Here is a 26,751-nt window from a genome sequence, read left to right as displayed (position 1 = left end):
ATGTAGCACTTTGCAGAGAGTCTGACAGCTTTCTTTTGTAAAGAAAGAAGAAAAACATGATTACTTCCTGCAAATTTAAGCTCCTATTTTGTGTAGAAAAGCCAACATGCCAAAAAGGATTTTTTTTTCTCTCTTTGGTGTTTCTTTTTTCCTTTCTTGTCAGTATCTGTTCCATTTTCCAGTACTAGACCATGTATATCAGTGAAACTGAGAAATAGGAGTGAAAGCATTTTATTCCACTGTGTGAGAAACTATTTCTCGCAATGAAATTACTATCCCCAAGGCGTTTCTACAAGGGAACGCACCAAAGAATGACCATGTCATCTTCTCGAGACATTCAGACTGGTGTCATAAGTCTCTCTTTTGTCTCACAGAGAACAAACACATATTATGTATAATATAATCATATTTGATCAAAGATCACTCCTAGCATCATGACCAATGAGACGTGGCAGATTCTTCAACATGGAATGTGTCATTATGACAGGATTTCCCCCAGATTACTGTTAAAAGCAAACACAGGCCACGGATAAAGTGACCAGTTGAGTATCGTAAAAATATCCAAAAGCTTGTTTAAACATTCAGCAAGTCCTTGTTGGCGCATCAGTGGAGCACACAGATGCCACACCAAATGGAGCATTTTGTGAGGGTGGAAGGTGGCTGGTTGGTTAGCGGCTGGCATGGCCTGGGCTGGCAGATGGTCTGAGGATATCGGGACAGCAGGTTCTTTGTGTCACAGGGGAGCTAATGATGGCAAGAGGCTAAACGATAACTATAGACAAAGGACTACAATTACAGCTGCACATTTCTCAGCTAGAACTCTCAAATGTTTAGTCGGGGATTTCAAAGACAAATTAGTAGAGCTAGTGCATATCCCATCGTAAATGTCTTCCCCAGTATGTGGAACTGTAGTGGGTAAGCTCGCTTGTGTGTTTCTAAACCGCCCTTTCTTATCTATGGGTCAGTTTCTGACATAAAACAATTTCAGCAGGATTTGTTAGAAAAATGGCGACTAGAAATCAGATTCAGAGATTTGGTGACTTTTTCAAAGTTCTGAGTAAAGGATCACAGTATCGAGGATTTGTCCTCGATGTTGAACAACTATGAGCAGAAGTGTACACTGCCAATGATATTACATTTAATTGAGTTGAGCTATCTTGAGTCCACATCCACATTTCCATTTGAAAATCTAAAAGCTTTGATTAAAGTTCACCTTTGCACCCATGTCCTTTGAAAAAAGTGCAATACAATAACTACCTTTAAATGCTTGACAGATATTGTTAAGATGAAACTTTACACCAGGAAACACATTTTTGTTTCCAGTAATGGATGTGTTTACCAAAATTACCCAAATCCTGGAGCTTGTATGAAATTACAGGCATGTGTGAAATTATCTCTGTATGATAGACTTATATGAAAATACCAAAGTTGCACAGTACTATATTAACATTGAAATTTAAAATAAAATTGTTTAATATGATTTGAAGACAATATTTTTTCTTACTGCTATAAATTATGACATAGTGTTTATTTTACTTGCTGTAATGTGGTCACTAGAATTTATTTATTGCATTTTTAAAATAGACTGGATCTTGTGAATTTAATAATTTTTCAGTGCTTGTTATGCAGAATGTTGCATGATTATCAGTCTGTGTTTTATACCCCGAATACTGGCGCACTTTGTTTCTTTTAATTAAGGGGAAAATGTACTGGTCTTCTTTCAGCCAGCTGACCGTCAGTGTGGTATCACTCTTTGATTCATAAACCACTTTGATCACTGTGGCACTTTCTCATTTGATTACAAAGCCTTTAAAATGTAGGGGCCATGGAAATAAACATTTTTGCCATTTCAAAAAGATTAAAATCTTGGTATATCTTCTTATTGGTAATCAACTTGTCCATTACTGAAATATATCTTAAATTAATTACTGTTTTTTTATTGCACTACTGTATAATAGTACAAATCAGAGGAAACCTCCAAATCCACCGTCAGCAGAAAGACAAAGCACAGCTCCTTCTCTTCAGCTCCACTATTACAGTACTTTAAACAGTTTGCTGACTCTTCCTGATGTTACGCAGCCCTCCACTATATTCCTGCAGGAATGTCTCCAAATAAACCCAATTGACTCTGGCCAGAATTACTGGGTCTGAAATCTGCTATGTGTCCTCTGCATAGTAAGGGCACAGCTCATGATGTGCTGTTGGTAAGATGGAGCAAAATGGAGAAGTGTAACTCAAAGAGTAATGGAAACAAGGAAAGGGGGAGAACATATGCCGCCTCGTCACTGCACCAACAATGGGAGAACATTCATAGCCTTAAGCCCGAACTGAAGCGCGAGGAACTCATGAATTATTAATTCCCCAACCTCCCTGTGTACATTTTCCCTGGTGGGACTGACTCTACATGACCCCTGTGTGGTAGAGGGCCCCTAGCACAGTGCCAGAGGGAGGAACAAATGCTGCAAAGGGCCCCTTTATTCCAGGACACTCAGCAGAATAGAAGTTTTTTTTGACGAAGGGGTGTGATGACACTTGACTTGTCTCAATAACATTAACACAAGCCAGAGATGCTCTTTAGACAGTCTGTTGGCTTCATTGTTCAAAAGTGTGATGTTGGTCTTTGTTTGTTGTCCAGATATTTGTGTTTTTTTCACTTCATAACTCTGAAAATTCTCTTTTGTACACCTAAATCACTTCATTACTTTCCCAGTGTAATGGGAAAGTACACTGTAATATACGGATTATTACAGTTGGGGCTTTTTATCTCTAATACAGGGTAAGAATGATTTGCAACAACTCTAAAAAATAGCTCAATTGTCAAAAATCTCATCTTGTTCTCATAAACCCAATATATCAGAGTCGTTAAAAATAGTGGCAGAAAAAGAAACACAAGAAAAACAGATTCTTTAACCACTACACAAGTTCTCTCGGGTGTAAGGACTGTGATACCAATTATGTAAAAAAAGAACATAAAAGGGATTTTATCAAGACAACTGTAATGCAAACTGGTTGTGTGTATTATGGATTATTTTAACTTTTCTGGGAAAGATCCTTGTATCAAAGTCAAATATGATTTACGATTTAAGTCTTGTTTTTCATTATTAGGCCATAAAAAAGTGCTTATGATTTTTCAAGACTAGAAGTGTAAAAACAGTATCTATTTATTGCAGTAGATATTCTAAAGGGAAAATTAGATTCCTGTAGCAGCAGGCAAATTCGTTGATTTGAACGCACAAACATGGTTTTTATCTACTAATGTTGAATTTCAGTAGTTTTCTGTATCAGAACATCCTGTGTGTGAACATTTTGTTTTTCTAGGGGGCTAAACGAGGCACCAGAAATGTGGATTTTTCACCAGTGTCTTGGCTGCTTCTACAGCATATCTTTTTCTGCATCGAGCGTGTTCATTAGTCTTTGTGTGGGCGTGAATATGCGTCTTCTTGTATGCCGTTCATGTGCCTTTCCCGGTGTGTAGGCACTGTATGTAATCTCAGCAGTGGTTAGCATTCCCCTACCTTTACTGAAGTCTGCTTTCACAAAATTAGAGCTGCTGTGTGACTACAGGATAATTGCCATATTTACATACCTGCCAGTTTCTGGCACCTGGGAAACGTTTTAGCGCCCCTGCTGATAGAGCGGAGCACCATGGACAGCCGGAACAGAATCGGGTTCATCCACCTTACAAAGTGATGAGACTGAATCGGGCAGAGTTTGTGAAAGAAATGAGCAGAATACTTATGACATGCAAAACATACATTTGACCAAAACACAAATAAAAAAGTGTAAGACGCAATTAGAAACTTATTCAACTCATGTTTTTTCCTCTTTTTTGTCTTTTATTGTGGAGAAACTCATTATAGCCATTTTAGACATTCCCTAACTTCAGCATCCATTCTGTCTTTTTAAAGGTCTCACAATTTTCTGGCAATACCGGATTTGATTGCACAATATACTTTTCATACCTCATTAAACATTTAACCCAAGTGAGCTGTTAGAGTTTTTCTTTTTTGGCTCTTTGACTTGTGTTGCTGCACTCCAAGTTCTGCTCAGCGCTTGTTCTAATGAGGAACTTAAACTTGCGAATCACAGCAGCTGATTATTTTTTCTCCTGCTGGAGTTTGTGTGGCATGCATGTCTGAGGTCAGCTCTCTCCTGTCTTTGCCTTTCCCTTCCTGTCTGCCTCATGTGAGCTCAGTCAGATAGAGGAAGAGTGCATGCCAGGTAGACTTCTTCCACCTCATCAAGCTTGCCCCTTGCCCCCTCCTGTCTCCCCGTCTTTCCCTCAAAGTGATTCACACGCAGTGGGAGCCGTCCTCCAGCTTTTGTTCTGTTTATTCTCTCTTCTTCGAATCGCGGTGAACACAAACCTACATAATTGCAGGTTTTTATGTGAACATATGCTTGAGTGTCTGTAAAGAAAGCCTTTGGTCTGCTGCGGCACACAAGAAGCATCGTCAAAGCTCGTTTTTGTTTTTTTTATGCAGGTGGCATTCCCGAGAACAGAAGAGCTTCGGGATTCATTCTCACATATATGACAGTTTTCTCCTCTCTTTCATTATTTTTACGTCTTGACTTCCAAGCTTGTGTCTTAATGTGAGCTGGCAGCCTTATTTCCTACAGATCTGTGGAGCTGTACCAACTACAATCTTAAAATGCTAATTTGCTGTAGATGCACAGTTGGATTGAATTAAGGTAGGCATGAGATTCTATTAGTATGATAGCTTTGAATATAAAAAACACAGTTTCACAGTATCAGTGTTAAACAGAATTATAAATTAAAAATGTGAAACATGATTTAATGGCCTATTTATTTTTAAAGCAGAAAAACGAGATATTCCTATAAAACTAAATTATAATACAGTTTTGAGAATTTTTCACATTAGTGTTAAATAGTATATATCATACACTTACAACAAGCTAATCTTTGTTAATCTGTTTTTTTTTCTAGTGGTTTTTCAGCAGAGCTACTAGAGATTAACCAATCAATTGTCAAAATGAGGGCCAAATTTGCCTTGTTCAACAGGTCAAATTCTGAAGAATCTATTTTTCCCATTCATTACGTGCCTCAAAACTGAGAACTCCCACTGTTTTCTGTCTAATTTAACAACCAACAGTTTTTACTTGGATGCACTTGTTTAAAAAAATTCTAGGACATATTCTTTGAACCATATCTGAGGATGATCTTGTTTGTTCATTTTATGCATCACTCAGTCATACATAGTTACAAAACAGTGCGAATGATGGGGTTAGATCTCGCTTTGGGTTTACCTTGGTACTGATACGTGCAAACAAAGAAATAAAGACAATACTGGCCATCATGCAGCGTTCATTGGTTGACAGTTCAGTCAGATATGTAAGTTACTGAGGGGGATGTGACTTGCAATCAGATGCTGTCAGGCATCTCTCTGTGTTTCCATTAAAGAATGTGTTTCTCTTCTATGACAAAACTCCCTGAAATAGATGCCAGAGTTTTTCTATGTGAGGTGACAGTCTGAATTAAGAGGTTCTGCCAAGACTGCACACTCAGCTGTCAGCAGCTGTCAGACGTGAGCCGTTTGAGTCCACTGAAACACTTTGATAGCAACCAGGTGACTTTTGGATTCCTTTTCAAACTTCTGAGTCTTTGGGCTACTGTGTGTTTATACTGTTTTGAACTTAAGACTGTTCATTTTTATACTTCTTGTTAAACCGTCCATTTTCTGTATCCCTGTCTGGGGCTGTCTGCTTGGATTTTTTTGCAGTCTTATGTCTCTATGCACTTTGCATTTTTCTACTGATATTCACTGAGAAATTCTAACAGAACAGCTCGTCATGCAACCCAAGAAACAGCTGTTTGTGCTCTGATCATTTACCTTTGAAGTTGGCTCCAAATTAACCGCAAACAGCAAATCATTACTTTGCATTTTGTACTCATACTGATGTTACATGTTCTCCAAATTAAGCCTCATATTACTGTCTGTTTCATAGACTTGATCACTTACAAGAAATACAGATAAGGAATTTTATTTATTTATAAATGTTATTATTTATTTATTTATACAGGAATGCCATTCTAGTAAATTATCAGTTATTTCTTTTTTATGCATCATATCAATATTTCCAACATTCTTAAGGTAATTGCCAGATTGACTCCTGGTTTTAAGTGATAAGCTATGTATTTATCCCGTTACTACATTTTCTTTTTGCTTAATGATCTCCATTGATCCTTTCATGTTGTAATGCTTGTATCACAACTTGTTTTGTAGTAACACCAAGTATGATATTTACTATTTTAGTCACTTAAAGCAGATCCTGTAAAGTTTAAATCTGCTTCACAACACCTTCTACGGGGAATCTGAAAGGAGAAGTGAGCTTCAAATGGATGAATTATCCTATCATGATCATGCAACAAATTCTTTCTCCCTGTTGCAGAGTGGAATAATAAGTGGATTTACAAATTCATAAGTACCTGGAGTAAAACTTTGGAGCCACGACACCAGTTCTTTTATTACCTAGAGTGTTTAGTCCAGCCGCACTGCAGATGTAATGAAAGTGGGACTGAAGCCTTGTGGTACATTCGAATGAAGTCTGATCTGCGAGAGAGATGATTGTAATAAGTTTGCTGAGTTTGTTATTGAAATATTCATGATAGCGGAAGATATATTGAGCTTTTTAACTTGTCTTTTTAAAAATTTGCTTTCCACTATAACGTCAAAGTCTGCGATGCTCGGCTCCACTGTGGCATGAGTTGATTATCATAGGAGGAGAACATTAGGGATCTTTCCCAACACATGTAGATGAGTGGCTGTCAGGACAAGTTATTGCTGATACTCCGTCATTTTGAAAATAGTGTGCTTATCTGCCCCCCGCCCTCCCTCTGTCCGCCCCTCCATCTCATGTTTCATGTCTCAATGCGCCAGGGTTAATGAAATGTCCCAATTGAAGAGCCGCAATGAGGGATTGTTAAGTCTATATGAGCTTCCAGCCGACTCCCACGCGTTTCCTCAACCTGTGCATCAATGCTTGACTGAGCACCACTAACACACCACAGTGAGCAAATGCATTCAACTTTAGTGCTCATGACGAGACGGAGGGCGACTTTAATTATGATTGGGTTAATGTTATTTTAAATGCCTCCTTACTCATTTTGTCTTTCAAGTTAATGTGCAAAGAACAAGGAAGTATTCAGTGCTTTTAGATTTTGTCACATTGCAACCACAAATTTCAAATATGTCTTACTGGGATTTTATCTAATATTACTGAGCAGATAGCAAATAGTGACATGTAGACCGAAGGACACACCACACAGGTCACAGAGAAGTTAGTTGATAAGTTCAAAACAGGCTTAAATTATCAGGAAATAATAAAAGTTTTGAGATTTTCAATGAGCACTGTTCAATCTGCCATCCAGGAAAAGAGAGGCACCACTAAAAGGAACACTCATTAAGTGGCAGGCGACATCCATAGCTCAGTGGCCAAATTTGTTGACATAACGGCTTTCTTTGTGTTTAACTAATCTATAATTTTTGGATAACTGGCAGGAAGAAAAACACTGTTGAAAGAAAGATTGTGCAGTTTGCCACAACTAATATGGGCTCAGAAAAGAGGTGGAAGAAACTGTTTTAGTTGGATCAGTCCAAAATTGAAAATATATGTGAAATATGGTGGTGAAAGTATCATACTGTGGGGACGATTTTCTTCAACAGCGACAGAGAAGGCTGATAATTTGTGACAAAGAAAGGGCAAAACTTTCATCCTCTAATGTGCAAATTTCACAGGCAGGCCCTGACAGGTGTGCAGCTATTGTTACATTGTCAAAGAACTGAATAAAAAGGGCAAATACAAATATATTGAACACTGTTGAGGTTCTCCACACTATAATTTTGCAGTACTTTGTGTTGGTACATTACGCTAAATTCCTGAAGAGATCAGGGAGAGTGAATAGTTTTTCCAGGCGCTGTACCTTGATGATGGGTAATTTAAATAGCCTTGTTTGTTCTTCTTTGCAAAATTCAGCAATTTACTACTTCGCAGCAGATTTTACTTCAAATTGCACAATGTTGCTAAATTAAAACACATCTGAAAAACTCCAAAATCTGAAAAGAAAAGACATTTTGCACGGCGATTTAAATTTGCAGAGCACAAAGCCGACCACGTTGCTAGCCAGTGGCCGGTTCTGTGGTCAGTAATGCATCACCAGAGAACTGACTGATGACTTGACTGGCTCTGACCTTTTACTCCTGGCCCTCTGGGTAATTCTCCGCCTCATAAAACTGCGGTGGTCAGCCTCCCCAGACTCTTGAGGGCTCAAATGAATTATGAATACACGCGAATAATAAAAAGAAGCAGAAACAATTTGCCTCAGAGATAAAGGGATGGGACTGAATACAGGATTCAGGCAGTAAAGGAGAGAAAGAGGTGAAAGCCCTGGAATCAAAGACAGGGAGTCTTTGATTCGGTTCCCTCTGATTCCCTTGCACCCCCTTCTCTTTCTCATGCATATTCTTTGATCGTGTTTACAACACAGCTGTTTGTGAAGCTCTCATCTGTGTTTTATCCTTAGGCAGCTTTTTATGCCTGAGTTCCACCCCTGACACACAAAAGTTAGTGAAGCGATTTTCACACTGAGAAAGTTTACAGTAGGAAAGTGCAGCACTCTGGTACAAAACGCTGCTACTACAGAGTTGTTTGTTCAGCAAAATGCTTTAAAGCTAAGATACATGGTGTCCTTTTGCAGATGAAACGCTCAGTGCTGTAAATCTCCAGTCATGTTTTGTCTAATTTTAACATATATGCCCTATTTTGTGTGAGCAACTTGTTTGCATTTAGGCTTTTATTTATTTATTTTTGAACGTTTTAAGCATTGCAAATTCCTGACATGCTGCTGATCTTTTATTGCAAAGCACTATTGCATTTTAGTAGAGTACTCAAAGCAGCACATGAAGCAGTTTAGATGCAGTAATTTGCATCTTGCGTGAATGGACTTTGTGAAGTCATTGACTGGACACACATGTCTGGTTGTCCATGTGACTTCATGCGCATGATAAGAAAGGCCAGCGTCGGTATGGTGGCAGAAACGGGGCTCTGTCTTTTAATGGGATTAGTGTTTCAGTGCTTTCTATCTGTGTAAGTTATGATGTGGCTAATGTTTAAAACATGCTCTGCAGATGCAGCATAACCCTCTTAAATAAATGACTGCATCACCAAGAGAGGGAGTCATTTTAGGATTAGCTTTACCGAGTGCAAAACGCTCTGTAGTCTCTGTGAGTCACCCAGGCTGGTTAACAAGGAATGCAAAACGCCACACAAATGCATGAAAGTGGCTTCACTTTCTTGTCATTTAAGACTGTTATTTTTTGTAGAGGGTAATCAAATTAAAATATTTATTTTAGAAAAACTGTTTTGTAGAACTCATACTGTGTTTAATTTCAGAAATATAATTTTTATACAAGTACAGCTTTGCTCTGTTAACTGTTTTAGAAAGACGTCACCTCTGTTAACCTTCTGGAAAACGTAAGTACATTCACAGACTAGTGGAAGCTCATTTGCAAGTCAGACCCAGTTTTTACGAAGATGCTGATTTGTCGAATCAGCTGTCATGACATCTAGCAGTCCTGGAGAGCACAGGAAAATGTTTTTGATGCTGCTGTAAAGCTGACTTAAAATCCAAAAGTTTTCTCTGTTCTTTGCAAGTTGCAGCTGATCTGGATGGCAACCAATGGCAGGCTCAATTGACATGGCTTAATTTCATAAGCTGGATAAACAAGTAGTACCACCTCTTGTGAAACCATAAAATGCTCATGTTCACTGACATATGGTTATTTTCTACTAAGATGAACAGTTTCATTTGGCTACAAAACGGACAGTTTTTGAATATCTTCCCACCTCTCTGAGAATTTCCCTGAGAGACGACATCTTCCTACTAGAAGATGACGGTAATTTTTAGAACCTCACTGCAAATAATCAAAACTTACACCTTCTGGAAAAACTTCCAGGAAAAACTATCAGCTTTACTTACACTGAACATGCTGAGGCCCCATTGACCCCAGATTCCAACCATCCTCCAGCCTCCAGGACCGCCAAAGTTGTCTGAACAATGCTCGATTGTGGCAAATTTGTGGAGCTTCATTTGAGTGTAAGGACAAAGCGTGACCCTACTCACAGTATTCAGAATTCCTATTTATTTTCTGCTGCTTTCCTGGTCATCAGTGGTATCACCACTGGCATCACATCTGCATGAAAACATTTTCATGCAGTCTAGGAATGTTCCGCGTAAATATTTGCACATTTGTATTTTTACCCGCTTTTTATTAGGTTTTCAGCAGCAGAAGGAGAATGCGCCGTGCGATTAATTTCATCCTGCACAGTGTGCATACTGGAAAGAGTAGAATACAAAATCCTTATCTACGTGCTGATCACTTTGAGCTGATCTCACCACGCCTGGAGGTCTGTTGTTGTGTTTAGAGGTGTGCTCCAATTTTTGCATAATTCTAAACCCTGGAAGCCACTTTATTCCATTTATTCCTCCTCGTAGTTCTCTTCCATTCTCACCACTAAATATCAGCTCTGGATTTCTTGGTGACAGCATGTCAATTTTTTTGCATTTGTGCTGCAGCTTGAAAAACCCAGCGATTAAAGTATTTGCAATTTAGAAGTATATTATCTTCCTTTCTATTGGTAACCCTATGCCATGTGGAGCTTCTTTCTTTTTTAGAGAAGAAATTGGATTTTCATTTTAGCACAGGTCAGCATGACCAAACAAGACACTGCTATAATAAACCACAGAGATCACATTTTGTCCATGCCTTAAACAGGCGTTCCTGATATGAGAAGAGCGATATATTTTCGATGCACTTCAAAATAACACTTCATGGCTCTATGTAGATCATTCTTGTTCTGACCCACTCAGCCTGGTATGAAGTGTCCGTGGTGAACATGTTTACTGTTCACCAAGAAGTCTTTTCGCACAAACAATTTTTTTTTACTATAAGAACCCTTCTGCCCTTTTGTTTTAATTATTTTCTGAATAAATGCTGTAAAGTTTAACACGAAAACTTGAAATTGGTGCCATTTTATACACGTGCTCCTCTTGTTGATGTACCATATATATTCTTAGATGGCTCAATCAATCATTCATGTTGACATTTCTTTTGATCTGATGCCTTTGTGTGCATATCTAGCAACACAAACAGCATCCTCAGTTGTGTGTGTGACTGGCTTTCTCTGAAGTTTCAGTTTTAGTCTTTTGAAAGTGTGTGATTGTTTGCGTGTGTCAAAGCTGGCGTGAACGTGCGTGTGCATCTGCGTGTGAGTTTCGACAAGTGCCGTGCTCCGGACTTAATGACCTCTTGTGTTCCCGATTTCCCGTTGCCTGTCTGAATCCCTTCCTTGTGTTCGGCAGAGCATGACACAGTTTGAGCTCAGACCTGTTGACAGGTGAGGCCTTGTGACAAACTAATGCAGGCAGGAAAAGTCTGCTTTCTTCCTTGCTCGGCAGTGTCTGAAAGGAGTTCACATGCTGCTAATATCAGCTGCTAACCCGCGTCACGAGCGCCTGATGAATCGCACTGCAGCGTCCATGGATACACAGATGCACCAAACATACTCGCACACATGCACTCTGAAGACTGTGGACTTTTAAAGCTTTATGGATGCATCTTAAAAAGCTCTCAAAGAAATTTTCCCAACCCACCCACTCCTTTCTGCTTGATCTAAACTTCCAGTCTTGTGGTAACTGGGACCTTAGGCCTGCCTCTAAAGTCTCTATGAATGCACCAGTAGGAAATTACATTTCGTTCACATGAATGAGCCCCCTTTCTCTCCTTTTGCTGCTTTCAAACCACGGCATTATCCGTGGTTTTCTGCATTGCCTCACTCCTCCCCCGCCTGGTTCACCTGCCTGATTTCATCTTTTCCATCACAGTTGCTGAGGTTTCTCAGGTTGCCTTAAGTGCCTGCAGCTTCCTGCCAGTCTAGCTCTGCACTGACTGCACACCAGGAGATGAGCAGCATGTCCGGCTAATGGCTGCAAGTAGATTTAAAACAGAATTGCATTGCATTGACGTTCAAGTGCCGTAATAAATGAAATATGCATCTTACTGTCATCTTGTCTGTTCTCAGAAGCTGCTCATCCTTGGCAGCCGTCCACGGCGCTCCTCAGTGTGTGCTTTAGCATTGTTTGCTGAAGCAAATTGCGAGTGGGTTTTACACATTCACATGCAGCTGGTGGCTTACAGAATATCTAAGTGGAGGTTGATGTATTCTTATTTGAATGAGAACATGTGTTTGTTTATCGCTTTAACACCAGAACCATGCAATTCGAGCCTGCAAATAATGCACAACAAACACAGCAGTGGTTTGCTTAGAATTAAGAGGTAGCCATAGAAAATATCTGTATATTTTTTTTAACTGCAAATTGAGAAATGTTTTGTCTTAAAATGTAATAATGGGCTGGATGGGGTGGGGTGATTCTGGGACATTTTGATTTGCGGATGCGAGGGACGGGTAGAGGACATTTATCAATAGGACACAATGCTCATTTTTTGATTGCTTAAATTAATGGGAGCTCATTTGCTTTCTCTGCAGAATCCTTTACAAAGCTTTTTGTTGTGTTAATTAAGCCAGAGCACCCAGTATGCATGCCTCTTGCGTACTAAGCCACAAAGGGGAGAGGAAGAAGATTGTTATTCTCATTTCTTGTGCCTCTAAGACATTGTAGATTGTATTTTAGGATTTGCACTGAAGATTAGGTATCTAAATGTATATTTGCTAAAATTAGGTTTTCCCTTCTTAGAGATAAAAAAAAAAAATACCTTCTGAGTATTTGTCTCTGCGAGTTGGACTGCTGCCAACAGCCTCTGTTTTGTTTTGGCAGAGAGGAGATTTCTTGAAACAAGCTGCTGAATTTGTCAGATGATAAATGTGGAGGCGAATTCAGTCTGGACTTTGCTTTGCTGAAGGTGGAGACTGTCTGTTCTCACGAGCTTCAAGATTTTGTTTAAAAAAAAAAGACTTCTGAGAAAACTTATTGCTCTGCTGGTCCCAGGGAAGTGTTGTGCTGCTTTTTCTCAGTGTAGAAAAATATTTTTCTGTCTGTCCACCAATCCAAATGAATGAGTGACAGAAAAAGACCCTCAAAAGATGCCCCAGATTTTTAGATTCATTCTTTTATTCAGATTTTAAGTAATCAGATTTTTTTTTTCAATTTCTATGAGAGGTAAAAGAGAAAACCATGATTATTTGATAGATCGTGAAGTTTGGAATCCAACAAAAAAGAAAAGACATTACAAGATTACCCTTGTTCATGCACCAAAATATTATATATATTTATCAGACTTTCATTACACCCATAAAAAGTGCTTTAAAAGAACAGAAAATATTATGAGCTCTTTGTGTTGATCCAGTTATTGACTAGAGGAAAAGAAAAAGGATTTTCATTACTTTACCAGCCAAATACTAATCTAAGCCAATCATAGGAAAATTGTATCATAGGAGCCCAATCCTGGCTGACTGATTGAAAATGTTGTATTGTATTTATAATTTAGCTTCTTGTTGGTTTCAGTGCTTTGAAACATCAAATGACTGCTTCTTGTACTTCGATGCCTCCCATCTTGCCACAGTGTCAGTGCAGATAGTGGAGCCCTCATTAATCAGCCAAATCAGTCTCTGCTGAGACGGTACTTCAAACGCTGATAGGTCTTGTTTCAGCGTTTGGGGTTTTTTACTCTGAAATCCAAAATCTTATGACACAGCACAGAACTGTCTCTCACTTCCTCAAAAGAACATTCCCCGTCCTTTTCCGTGTACTGCTTAGCATCATTTTCTTTTCCACTGAAGGTTTGTTTATCCTGCTGGACTTTGGATGTATGTTTGGGTGACTGGTTCCCCCACAGTGTTTGAAAAAATACGATAAGAAAAATGCATTTTACACCTTAAAACGTGGATTTGTTTTTTTTTATTATTCTCTTAAGCCTTTGTGACGATTTTTTTCTGCTTCCTTGTGTGTTTCTTCTCCTAAGGATGCAAAGCTGCGTGAATTGCTGGATGTCAGCACACTGGCAGGGAAGTTGGAGAACAGGATGCTGACTGTGGTTAGCGGCACTGACATGGTCAACATCACCTACCTGAACTTCATGGCCTTTCAAGAGGAGATTGCAAAGGTTGCTATTTTTAAATTAAACAAGTGAAGAAACAGCAAAACAATATGATACAAATATGCTAACATGATGTGTTGTTGGTTTACTTTCTACAGGAATGGGCAGAGGAATTATTCAGCCTGGCGTCTAACCTTTTGGCACAGAACATGTCCAGAGAGGCCTGCCTTGAGAAAGCGTATGTCATTTGAACCCACAAGCCTCAGAGAAAATGTAAAAGCTTGTGTCTCCCAATACAGACATGAAAATTAGGTTTTCTGGTGATACAAAGATGCCAGACATTTCTAATGCCACTGAAGTTATGAGCTGTGCATTGGAGAAATGTAAATGGTATTTCCTCAATCTTTACACTTGCATTTTTATTACTTGTGTAAAATGCTATGTAAAAGTTTTCATATCAATTGAACATTTGCATGTTTTGTTATTCCACAGCCACACATTTCAATGTTATTTTCCTTCAGGTGACAGACACATAAAATTTATCGTACAATTCTGAAGTGGAAGGAAAGAGAAACATCGTTTTCAAAACAATTTCCAAATAAAAATCTGGAAATGGTGCCATGTATTTGTAGCCGATACTTTGGCTTAGCGAGGCAACAAACTGTAACCACAGAGCTTCTTCTTACCACCTTTGCTGTGTCCTCAATATGGCTTGTGGTTAAGAGGAAATTGAACTTCTTAAAGCTTTCTTTCAACAACAGACTTCTTGAGCCTCTTCTGTAAGAGTCCGTGTTAAGTGCAGAGGTGCATGTTTGGGTTTGGCGTGGATCTCTCCTCTCAGGGTGGCATGTGCTGGACCTCCTGCTGCTTCTGAAGATTAGGTGGGCACAACTGACTCCAGTCAGTCACTTGCCACACAGCTGGGAGAGGAGCTACCTTCTTATCCATTTTATCAGTGTGGACTGCTCATCTTTGGTGGCGAATGTTGCCCTCTATGTGAAACATGTTTTGTCATCTACATTCCTGTTAATGACGGGGTTTTAGTTGTTTGAAGTAAGGCTAACCTAGTGTGGTGATGCTTTTTTTTAGGAGGACGTTCATACTTTACCTTTGCTAGACATTTTAGAGTTGAATTTAGGTTTTGAGTTACTTAATGAAGTTTTCACTGAGTATTGATGAAAAAAACATTTAATTTACATTATTTTTCTATCTCTGGTGTCTTCTTTATTCTCAGACCTTATTTATAGTTATCCCCTCCCCGCATTGTCTATATTACATCACAGAAATGATTTATGCAGCATGACTCTGGTTAGGTTTTTTTTTTTAATGTTAAAACTTCAGAAAGTTATGTATCACATAGTCACCAGAAAGGAAGACGTTAATAAAACGCCATGTGCATAAAATACACACAACAAATATTGTGGTGCATCTGGGCTTTAGTTTGAGGTTCCAATGGTAGAAAAATAACCACTTGACCTTGTAAATGTTTGTGCCTCCAGTTCGACAGACTCATAATCAGTTTTCCCCACACCGACCAATGTTTGTGGATTATTTGTGTCAAACGGCTCACTACATTATGGCTGTCTCCGCGAGACGCCCACACACACACGCCCACACACACACTCACACGTCCACGCTGATTTATGTGCACGGTGCGAGACTGAGCGATGTTCATGCAAAGTGAGCTTAGACATAAATGTGAGATGCAGCTTTTAGTGAAATACCCAGAGCTGTGTTTGGTGACATCTCCCTGCTGTCTGATGTTTATCAGCGAATGGAAGCCATTAACTGGCACCCCTGAGGAGGCTAATTGACTTATGAGACAATAAAGGTGGCCATCGACCACATAGCATGGAGAGGGTTGAATAAAATTGAAGAGAGCGGCTTTTGCAGTCACGATGGCTGCTCACAGCAGCAGCTGTTGTGCATTGCTTGCTTACAAATCGAGCAATAGTTTTTACTCCCACTCCTTCAGCATGTGGAGGCTTTATCCCTGAAATGATGTTGATGTTTCTCCGCATGCGGTCAATTCTCTCCAGCTCTCAAGGTTGTGAGAAGTTGGTTTTTTTTTTAATAGTGGGAATAAGACATGTTACAAGCAGCAGGGAACTGTAGGATCCAGCAGATTTTTAAATGAATGTTTCCTTCAATTTCTTTTGTGCTCTGTACAGCACAAAGAGAATAATTTAATCACATCATGAACAGCATGTTTGACTATAGGATCACATCTGATGAAAACATATTTTGAAACTGGACAGTCATGAGGAAACTTGACCTATTTAAATATAAATATTTTCCTCCTGTTTTATTGTCTCTGTTGTCTCTCCTCCTATGCTTTGGATAAAGTTTATTCTGAATTGATGTTTTTGTTTCTATTTTTTTCTGGAAACAATGCTTGAGAAAACAAGTCTGTCCCTTATTAACCATTAAAGGCATCTGTGACTTTCCCTCAGGCAGCCAGTCTGCTCTAAGAAGTGGACACTATAATGGATATTAATTATTAGCCAGCAGCTACTTAAAGCCCGACCTGTAATGATAGCTCCTGTTGCAGCTGAGCTATTTATAGCCCAGGTTACTCTGCCCGCGCGGATGCTGCCGCTGCACTGCTCTGCACTGCCAACTCTTGAGACTTCCAGGAATTAACCGCATTTCAAACCTGCAGTGTAAACATAGGCAGACATTCATGGCATGCAAAGTTCACTCACTGGGGGCTGTGCTGATAGAAGAGTTTGTATATGCACACAGTGTTTGTAGTGTATGTTTTTTGACATGTTTTCTTTTTTTTTGAATACCGTTTTGAATTGCACCGCTTATGGTTGGAGCATGTTAAAGTAGCTCTGTTACATTAGAACCTATTTTTTTTCTTTTTGTAGACTTCTGCTTTTTGCTTGCTTTTTGTTGAAGCGTTGCATGTTTGGACAATTATGGTTTTGGATGCTGTCCAGGTGTAGGGATTTTTTTCTCTTTGTGTTCATAATGATGTGTAACCATCGGGGTATTGTGTTTACAACTGAGAGTAGCTGATTAGCATCTCAAAAGTTCAAATAATACCTGAACTCAGACCCCAAATCCCAGAGGAGCTGAAAAGGATGCTCATGGATGCAGACCAGAGGAGAGAGAGAAGGAGGAAGATCAAATTGTCACTTCTGTCAATCATAATGGGCAAGGATCATAACCTCGACTCCAATATCTCTCTGCCTTGCTTTCTAACCATTTGGCCAGACTAAGATTTAAAGAGGTGGATTAGCAGTGCTTACCAAAAACCCAGGACATGTTACTGTGGAATATTGTCTCTAATGCCCTGTTAACATGTCATGACAGCCATGATACTGTCATCCAGCAACAGTCTTCAGTCAAAGGTCTCCTCAAATTCAATACAAGCCTGACTGCTACAAGAGATCCTTCCTGCCCACAGCATCACCATCCTCAACAACTCTAAAGATTCTTGGGTGATATGAGTTACCACAGCATTTTTATTTTTTCCTTTGATATAAAGTATTATTAAATAAAATTTTTGTGTATCTGTATAAGTAAACATAAAAGCAAATCACAGCTTTTTTTTGTTTTTGTCACAATATGTCTCTAATCTTTTGCCAATAGCTCCAGATACTGGGACATCACTTCTGCTCACTTCTAGGTCATTGTGGACATTTGTTTCAGTGGTCTCTGCCTTGACACGTCCATTCAATTACACATCACTGCACCCAGGTTAAAATAATTTCAACATTTATACAAAGTCCAGGTGGCATGTTGGTGCAGAGCTCTTCCTTTGAAGCAGCCAGGAGGCCCATAGGACTCTGGAGGAGCTGCAGAGATCCACGGCTCAGGCTGGATATTCTGTCAAAAGCACAACTATTAACAGAACTCGCCTACATGAAAAAGTGACAAGAAGAAAGCAATGTGAAGGAATTTGTCAAATGGCACAAAGAAGAAGATTCTTTGGTCAGATTAGACCAAAATTTAACTATGTCTGATGGAAAGCTCCACTGCACATCAAGCTAAACACACGCTGTCAAACACTTGGTGACAAAACAAGCACACATTGAAAGACAATCTAGTGCAGAAATTTCACACAGAGAAACTGCTTTTGCATCTGGTTTTGAAACGTGTTCTCTGTCCATTGCAGATACACTCGACTGAAGCTGCAGCTCAACCCAGAGGGACGAATTCCTGTCAAGAAGTAAGTCTTTCTGACTCATCCTTCTCTCCCCTGGCACCTTTTAGCTCTTTTGATCAGCGCACACTGTAGCTTGCTCTGCCTCTACACTTTACTCTGGGCATTAGTGCACTTCAACATCCACAGCCTTACTGTTGATGTCTGCATGCATAGGACTATATTATCCCTATCCATTCCGTTCTGATATTTTAACACAACTCATATTATCTTCTAGATTGTGGGTTTCACACAACCACAATTTTGGGTGTGTGAAACAAATCTTTTTGTGTATGTCCGGCTAGAGAGCATTAGTTTAATTTGTCTGTGACTTTGTCATCAGCTCGTTGAAAAACGAACTCCCTCTATTGCCATTACTCAAGGCGAGCTCTCAGGCAGCAACAGTGAACTTCTGTGATAACCTCCCTCAGAGCCACCGCTGAAAGCGGTGGGTGTCAAAACACAGAGCCAGTGACACACTCCTCACCGTTTAGGGAATTAACCTCCTGGCTGGGGAGGCATGTCTGCTTGAGTAATGTCAGTTTGACAGTGCTCTCCCACTGAGCATACAGCAAGTCCTCATAGATCTGCACAGGCATACATCAACCAATAAATAAAACACACTATGGCATATGAAAACATGTCTAAACAGTCATGTGGCACCTGTAATGGACCAGACTTGGCTGCAGTAAATCATATTTATTGTCTGTGTAAAAGAAACTGAAGACAAGAACTCAACAACCTTGATAAAAACTAATTCAGTCATATATGCTGATATGTGCTGTTCAAGAGATAAATGACTTAGGAAATGTTATTTTTTATCATCTCCATTTGTGTGTGATGAATAAAATAGTATGCTTGTACGTTCTTTGTGTTGTGGAAAAATAAAAATATGTCTGTAAAGATAAAGGTCATTTTATTTATATAGCGCATTTTCAACAACAAGGCAACAAGTCTGTAGTGAGTATTTGTAATTTCTATCAATTTTCTAATCATTTTTTTAAAATATCTATTATTTACCCGTAGTCCACTAAAGAAAATGTGGCTATATCCCTTCAATATATAAACTCTACCAGCACCAGGTCATTCATAGTTATTTTGGTTTGATCAGGAACCTGTCACATTTCTAAAGAGCTGACTTGCCTAAATGGCTAACTGTTACCTCAATAATATGAAATTGGAGAAATATGATGCTTGATTTGAAAATCTTAATAAAAGAGAACAGAAAGGTGCTGCAGGTCCTTTAAAAATGAAAATGTGTATTTCAATTTTGATGCATATAAATAACAGATAACATTGGAATATTTAACACTTGATCTATCGGCACCATTCAAGCTGAAATTGGCTGATTCTAATCTTCGCCTGCTTGCATTGTATTGCATTTTTATTTAGTAGTTTTTCACTGGGTTGTTTTGACAACAGCAATAATTATAAAGGAGGAGAAAAGCTAAAATACTCTGAATCTTTATCCATGTTTATGTCAGCTTATTGTGGAAAATGAGTATTATTACTGCATGTTTATTAAGCTGAGATGTGTGCAATTCAAAAGATCTAATATTGAAACAATAATTTCTTTATTCTTATGTTGTATTCAAAGTACTTACTTATTAGTTAATTTCTCATTATTGGTGTTCCAAGTTGGTCACTGTGCTATTATACCATCAGTAATAAACATTTTAAGTCTTTGTTCACATTTGCTCAGAAATAAAAGAGAGTAGTTTTTGACAGTAAGATACGTGTAATTCATGAGATCTTGAATTGAAATGGCAATAGTCTTCAATCTGCTATTTGTGCTAAAGATCTACTAAGTACCTTTTAAAGAGCAGTTTGATGAAATTTCTCTTATGCTTCAAAAACTGAATCAGTAATAAAAATAACTTTACTGCAAGGCTACACTCGGGAAAGCTCGCAGCTTTCTTCCTCTCCTTCCTCTCATATTCTTCTACATCTTCTTCTGAATTTTTTATTCAAGTGTTATCTGTGCCCCACTTTTCCCCCTCCAGTTTGCAGACTCTCATTGGAATTTTTATTTCTCTTTGCTTATTTTTTATTTATTTCTTTTACTCTATAGTTTTTTACTGTGACTTATTCTTACAGTGGAAGCTCCCCACAGGACAATAGGAGTCTCTTGAAGGATATCCTGAATGAGCATTGGTTGAATGAGCATTGGTTGAAAGTGTTAGGATTTGACATGCAGATGATCAGAGAGGAAGCCTCTCTGTCAGTGTGACACTTTCTGTTTTTACTCATAAGAGGCTGTCTCTGTCTGCCTGCAGTATCTTCAGGATGTTCTCAGCAGACAGGAAGCGAGTGGAGACAGCACTGGAAAACTGCAACCTCCCTTCTGGCAGAGTAAGATGGCAAAATACACGAGTTTCCTTTTTTTCTTCTGTCATATGTATCTGCGTCCATATATGTTGCTTCTTCTCCCTTCCTGCTTGTTTTTAGCCGCTCCTCTTTAATCTTCTTCACCTCATCTATCAGTTTGTCGCTATTTAGCCCATTTTCTCCTGAAACAATAACCCATTGTTGCTTCGCTCATTTGTTTGGAGTCATACTTTATGGATGGCTGCATGTCTTAAACCTTAAACCAATTCGCTCTTCGTTGTAATGCAACAAACGGACCCAGCGGGAGCAATAAAGACGACAAAAGCTGCTTTCTTTCCACCCATTTTCAGACTTCGCATGACAAAAGCTGCCCTCTCATGCAAGCCGTCCCACAGCTCTCCAACGGTGGAGCAGCGTGCAATGTTCATGCTTGAAAGTGGGAAAATGCTGTTTAATGAACACATGCCGAAACATATGGACACACAGGAGAGCAGACAATAAGGTTGTAATAATTGGCTTCTGAATGTAAACTGAAATAAAAGCACGCACATCCCCGACATGCACCCACACACAAAAAGCTATACATAATTAGCACAATGAACGGCATCAAGACAGGGGGTGGAGGGTGTTGGTGTGTGCAGGTCTGCTGGGATTTGCTGTTATTCCACAGCGCAAGTAATTACAGCTAAATGGTATCGCTGTTAATCCCTCAAACACACACACACCCGACAGGCAGGGGTGTGTTCACAACATGGTTCACACCAAGGTCTCCTGAATGACTCAGTGAGTTTTAGCAAGGCTTGACCTCCACCCCTCTCTCTGTGCATCTTCCCTCTTCTCCCTCCCACTCTTTTCTAATACCCTCTGGTTCTGCTCTGGTTCCTGTTGGCACGCCTGCTGCTGAGCGCACTCTGTATTTATCATACCTGCTCGGCTGCGATAGCTCGGTAAGGCGCCCACTCTGTGGGTGCAAACTGGAAGCAGTTCTGTTGATGTTTTGAATTTTCAAAGCTGTGACCACGTGGAGATGATCCTCTAAAGAAAACTGAATGAATGAGTAAGAGATCGGCGTTTCCTGCAGACACATCAGGGAGTTGGACGCAAGAATTTTATTTAAACAGTACAGTAAATAGCTGCCACATCCACACAGCATGACTCATATAGAATGTACTCATTAATTTCCGGAGGCGGTTGATGATCGGCACACAGAGGATTTGTTCTGTTTGAAAGTTTTTCTTTATTACTCTATGGACTTCAAGCAAAAAAAACAGACATTACGTAGTAGATGTTAAAAGGATTTTAGTTGTGTGTAGCAGCCATTCTGGAAAGTTTCCAAGTACTTCCATGTTCACACATTTTAATACAGAATTAGAACAAGACTTCGGAGTTTTCCAGCTTTTGTTTATATCACAAAACAAACACAGAGTATTAAAGAAAAATGTTTTTTCATTGACATTGCTTGACTGGGCTGCACAGTGGCGCAGTTGGTAGCACTGTTGCCTTGCAGCAAGAAGGTCCTGGGTTTGATTCCCGGCCGGGGTCTTTCCGCATGGAGTTTGCATGTTCTCCCTGTGCATGCGTGGGTTCTCTCCGGGTACTCCGGCTTCCTCCCACAGTCCAAAAACATAACTGTTAGGTTAATTGGTCTCTCTAAATTCTCCCTAGGTGTGAGTGTGTGTGTGCATGGTTGTTTGTCCTGTATGTCTCTGTGTTGCCCTGCGACAGACTGGTGACCTGTCCAGGGTGTACCCCGCCTCTCGTCCGGAACGTAGCTGGAGATAGGCACCAGCAACCCTCCCGACCCCATTAGGGACAAAGGGTGAACAGAAAATGGATGGATGGATTGCTTGACTGAGAAGAATTGACCGAAAGGTTCCTACAGCTTGAAATTCCAAGAAAGACAATTTAAGATTTGTTTGTTCTCTTACCAACCCTGACCTAAAAATCCAACATGGCTGAATTGTATATATACATTTCAGTATACATTTCTAATACATTTGTATCAGAACCCACTGGTTTCCCAACTTGGAACAGGAGTTGCTCCAGTTCCAAGTCCGGGAGTTCCCGAATTTTCTCCACCTCACCTCTCTTTTGAGGAGTTTCAGTTTGAAGCAGATATTGGTGTCTTTTAATAACTCATCTATTTCCCTGTTACCTATTAATATTAGCACTTCAGTGAACCCCTGACTATTCACTGTGTAGTATTCAGGGATTTACCTATTTTTTTCTGTGAAGCTTAAATTGAAATTATGTTTACAAAGCAGCCAATCTAGGAGCGTCATTCATTTTTCTTGCTGCTGATTGGCTGTGTAAATAATTCACTGAATGTTCAAACATGCTCACCATTACTACCATTAGATGCTATCTAATGCCAATTGTTTTTTTGGCAGTGATAACAGGCGAAACTAAAACCTCTACTATCACCAATGTAAACATGTGAACTGGCTAGACTCTACTGGCACTTTTACTGAGTTTGTGTGCTTTAGTCAGATAAGAAAACAGATTAAAGCAGTGGCCACAAACACTTCAGGTGGATAAGGAGTAAAACAGAGAAAGAAAATGTGAAAAGCAACTCATGGCTGCTGTTGGTGACCTGTGATGCATGTTCCTTTTCCTAAGGCCCGGAAAACCTGTTTTTTTTTTTTTTTACGGCATCATGAATTCTTAGAAAATCCAGAGTATTTTAAATAAACATATGCTGGCCTCTCTATGAAAACTAACCTTCAACGACATTCTTCCCTGGCGATCTCAATCCCAGACCAATGCTATTTAGTAAAACCTGTGTGCTTTGCTGAATTGTTAATAAAAGCAAAAAAAAAAAAGTATTATTTGACAAAGAGCCTAATAGGTAAGTGTATTTTATTACATTGAAAATGACTGTTTAACAGAGAATAAAAATACAACTTTTACATGTTGTTTACAAAACAAACAACAAAAAGCATTACGTATATAGCTTACCCTGTAAGAATAATTCGGGAAGTATCTTTATTTTCTGTTGTTTCCAAAACAGCACATTTAAAAGAAAAGCAGTATTTATTTTAAAGTTAGTGGGCCTGAATTTAATGTTCATTGATTTGCAGGGTTTTTTTTAAAGTAGCCCACTTTCTGCCTGTTATATAAAAGATGCATGTCATTCATGTGATCCTGCTGCTGCTGTCATCTGCAGAATGACTCCGTCCCCCAGGAGGACTTCACTCCAGAGGTTTACAGCATGTTCCTGAGTAACATCTGCTCTCGACCAGAGCTGGACAACATCTTCTCTGAAGTGTAAGAACTTTATTGTTTCTAATTCACAATTGAGAAAAAAATCTTTATCAATCAGTACCGAAGGTTTCATTTGTTATCCATGTTTTTGACATCTCAGTTTTCCTTGAAGTTAAATATAACAGGATTCATATAAATCCTGTTATATTAAGGATATGTTGCTATTTCTTTACACATTCTTTATAAGAATTCAAAATGAAGAAGAAAAATTGTTAACTTTGCTTATGATAACTACAGTAAATGACCAAAAAAGCCTTAGGATGCAAAACAGGAAAACCTCCAATAATACATTTTCTGCCAATTATTTATCAGGCTTTAATATATCAGATATATCAGGATTATATCTGCATAAATGATCTTCTAATAATATTATATTCCTGCCTTCCTGGTCGCTTCATTTTAGTAAGTGAATATCTTAAAGACATTTCTTTTTACCAATGTTCATACATTAATAAAACATGTATTTCATTATTTTATTAAATAAAATATATATAGCCAGTCCCAAACCAGGAGTGTCTTACAATTTAAGGCTTACTGTTAAGCTGCGGACTGTGAATTTCCACTTGACCTTGAGTTAGTCAGAGCATGAGATGAGCCAGTATAACGGTGTCACTTAATCTATAGGTTTTAATTACCCCTAAGAGTGAGGGGACAGGAGACAGAAGGATACAGGGAACACAATTTACTTTCACACTCTTAGATATGAATAACAATTTAATCAAGATATAGGCGCTTTTTTGTCTTTGCTATAACTGCTCCTACCCTTCATGATGTTCCCTTTTTTTCTTTGCTCACATCTCTATTATAATTTTTTTTTAACATTTCGTCCGAGCACAACGTTTTGTAACATTTCTTGATTATTTCCTCTCCACAGTGGAGCAAAGAGCCGGCCGTACCTCACAGTGGAGCAGATGACAGAGTTCATCAACAGCAAGCAGCGAGACCCTCGTCTGAATGAGATCCTCTACCCTCCGCTCAAACCAGAGCAAGTTCAGCTGCTGGTGGACAAATATGAGCCCAACATGTCGCTTGCACAGAAAGGTCAGAGACACATATTTCTTACTTTTAAAAGTCAGTTATTTAGATAATTAGGAAACCCTTATCACCAAAATATTTCACCAGCTCATTAGGTGCCCAAAGTAATCACAGTGAAGGAAATTTCCTGGTGTTGCATACATGAGTGTGAAACAAATTCTTAAACCTCGAATCCATCACTTTGGATGGATTCGAAAATGGATCCATGGGGGAATCTACACACCGATCACTCAGCTCAGTGCATTGCCTTCTTCGTGAGTGCAAAATATATTTTTAATGTCTTTCTGAAAAGATCTACGTAACTTGTTAGCATTACACTAACGGGAATTCAACACACATTGCAATGTCCTCCATTTCTTGCAGTTGTTTTGCTTCCACTATTTGCCTTATTGCTGGACTGGATTCATATTTTTCACTATTTTTTTCCTTCTATGGCTATTTTAGTCATGAAGGTAGAACTTCAGGTCATGATATCGATGAGACAATAAATGTGATGCAATTCTTTAACCAATTAATTCAGAGATAAACAAACAAACAGATATTGATTGAAGCTTAAACTTAATCAAAATATACAACAATTAGATACTATCTCCACAAATGTACTGTACTTGCTTGTGATTATGCGAGAATAAAATACGAACACCTGTGTATGATTAAATCTCACCCTTGTCCCACAAGTAAGCGGGACAGACTCCTGCAACAAACATTTACAGTGTGAACATGTGTACCTTCACATCATTTAACTGTGACAGCATCAATGCACACATTATTTCAAATACTTCAGTAAATATGCCCCACAGAATTTAAAACTAAAACTCTTCAAAAAGTTCCGGTTTTTCACCTGTTTAACTGCACAAATTTCACTAAACAACAATTTACTCTTGCGCAGATTTTATGTTCAGGACATTGTCTTCTCAATTTCAACACATTTTTTTTCCATTTTTACACACGTCAATACTAACTGACAATTAAACGTGTTAACTTTAACACCCTACGAGTCACTGGGAACTTTTGAAAATTCTCATTATTGAAGGAATCACAAAACAAATGACTTAACCCTCATTGTTTGGACTTTTTTATGGTTCTGATGTCAAAACACTGCTCTTAAATGTTGTTATGTCTTACTGTATTTGAGGTGCTGATAAGACAACTTTAGTACTGCGCATCTCATTTTGGAGGCAGGAAACTAGTGGGATGCTTGACGAAACATTACTAAGCACACATACATCATGAATAAATACATTCAGAAAAAAAATGCCTTCTTTCAAAATTAATGAAAAAGACAAGCTTAAGGGGTAAAATGAAAACATCAGGAGTTGCAGAATGAGTCATGTAGGGCCGGATGAGTGTCGAGGATCCAACATTCATGGACATGCTGTGCTTTCATGTCCTCTGAGGTGTCAGTGGACCAGTCGCTGCCAGAACTGGAGAACATCCCACCCCAGATATCAGGCAACAAGCTCGGATGTGTGCCAATTCAAATTTTATCTCTGCTGGAAAGTATGCTGCGTAACTGTGCCAAAACGAGGGACTTATTTTACACCATGTTCTGTTTATTGTCGAGCAAATCATTCCTACATTTTTATTTATTTATTTATTTTACATTGACCAAAATAGTTTAATACATGATAAATACTGCATATTATGTATTTGTGATGGAGGGGATTTTTTACAGTCGATTTTCCTATTAAGACTCAAAAAACATCATGTTGAATTGAATTGGCCGTCTTACTCCATCTTGCCTCTTAATTTTATCCTTAATTCATTTCTCAACCTAGTAATTCTACCACGTCCTCTCCCATTTACACGGCTTTATTCGTTTTTGGTTATATTTAAAGAACAAATTTTCTTCCATTAAAACATGGTGTTTCTGTTTTAGGATGTAAAAAATGCTAATCT

The 26,751-nt window shown here is 38.8% G+C and overlaps 1 protein-coding gene across 1 annotated transcript in view; it reads left to right on the top strand.

Annotated features, from left to right (window-relative positions):
• plcb1 (phospholipase C beta 1) overlaps positions 1 to 26,751 on the top strand; it is a 118,115-nt gene that overhangs the window by 45,046 nt on the left and 46,318 nt on the right. The window contains exons 4-9 of the mRNA XM_005805628.3: positions 13,998 to 14,138; positions 14,231 to 14,310; positions 18,199 to 18,252; positions 20,502 to 20,577; positions 23,720 to 23,820; positions 24,692 to 24,858. Coding sequence (XP_005805685.1) covers positions 13,998 to 14,138; positions 14,231 to 14,310; positions 18,199 to 18,252; positions 20,502 to 20,577; positions 23,720 to 23,820; positions 24,692 to 24,858 — 619 coding nt within the window. The remainder of the gene's footprint in view (positions 1 to 13,997; positions 14,139 to 14,230; positions 14,311 to 18,198; positions 18,253 to 20,501; positions 20,578 to 23,719; positions 23,821 to 24,691; positions 24,859 to 26,751) is intronic.

The sequence above is a fragment of the Xiphophorus maculatus genome, chromosome 15 (genome assembly GCF_002775205.1).
Source record: "Xiphophorus maculatus strain JP 163 A chromosome 15, X_maculatus-5.0-male, whole genome shotgun sequence".
NCBI lineage: Eukaryota > Metazoa > Chordata > Actinopteri > Cyprinodontiformes > Poeciliidae > Xiphophorus > Xiphophorus maculatus.
Note: the sequence above shows the minus strand (reverse complement) of the source record. Positions and strands in the feature narration are given on the sequence as shown.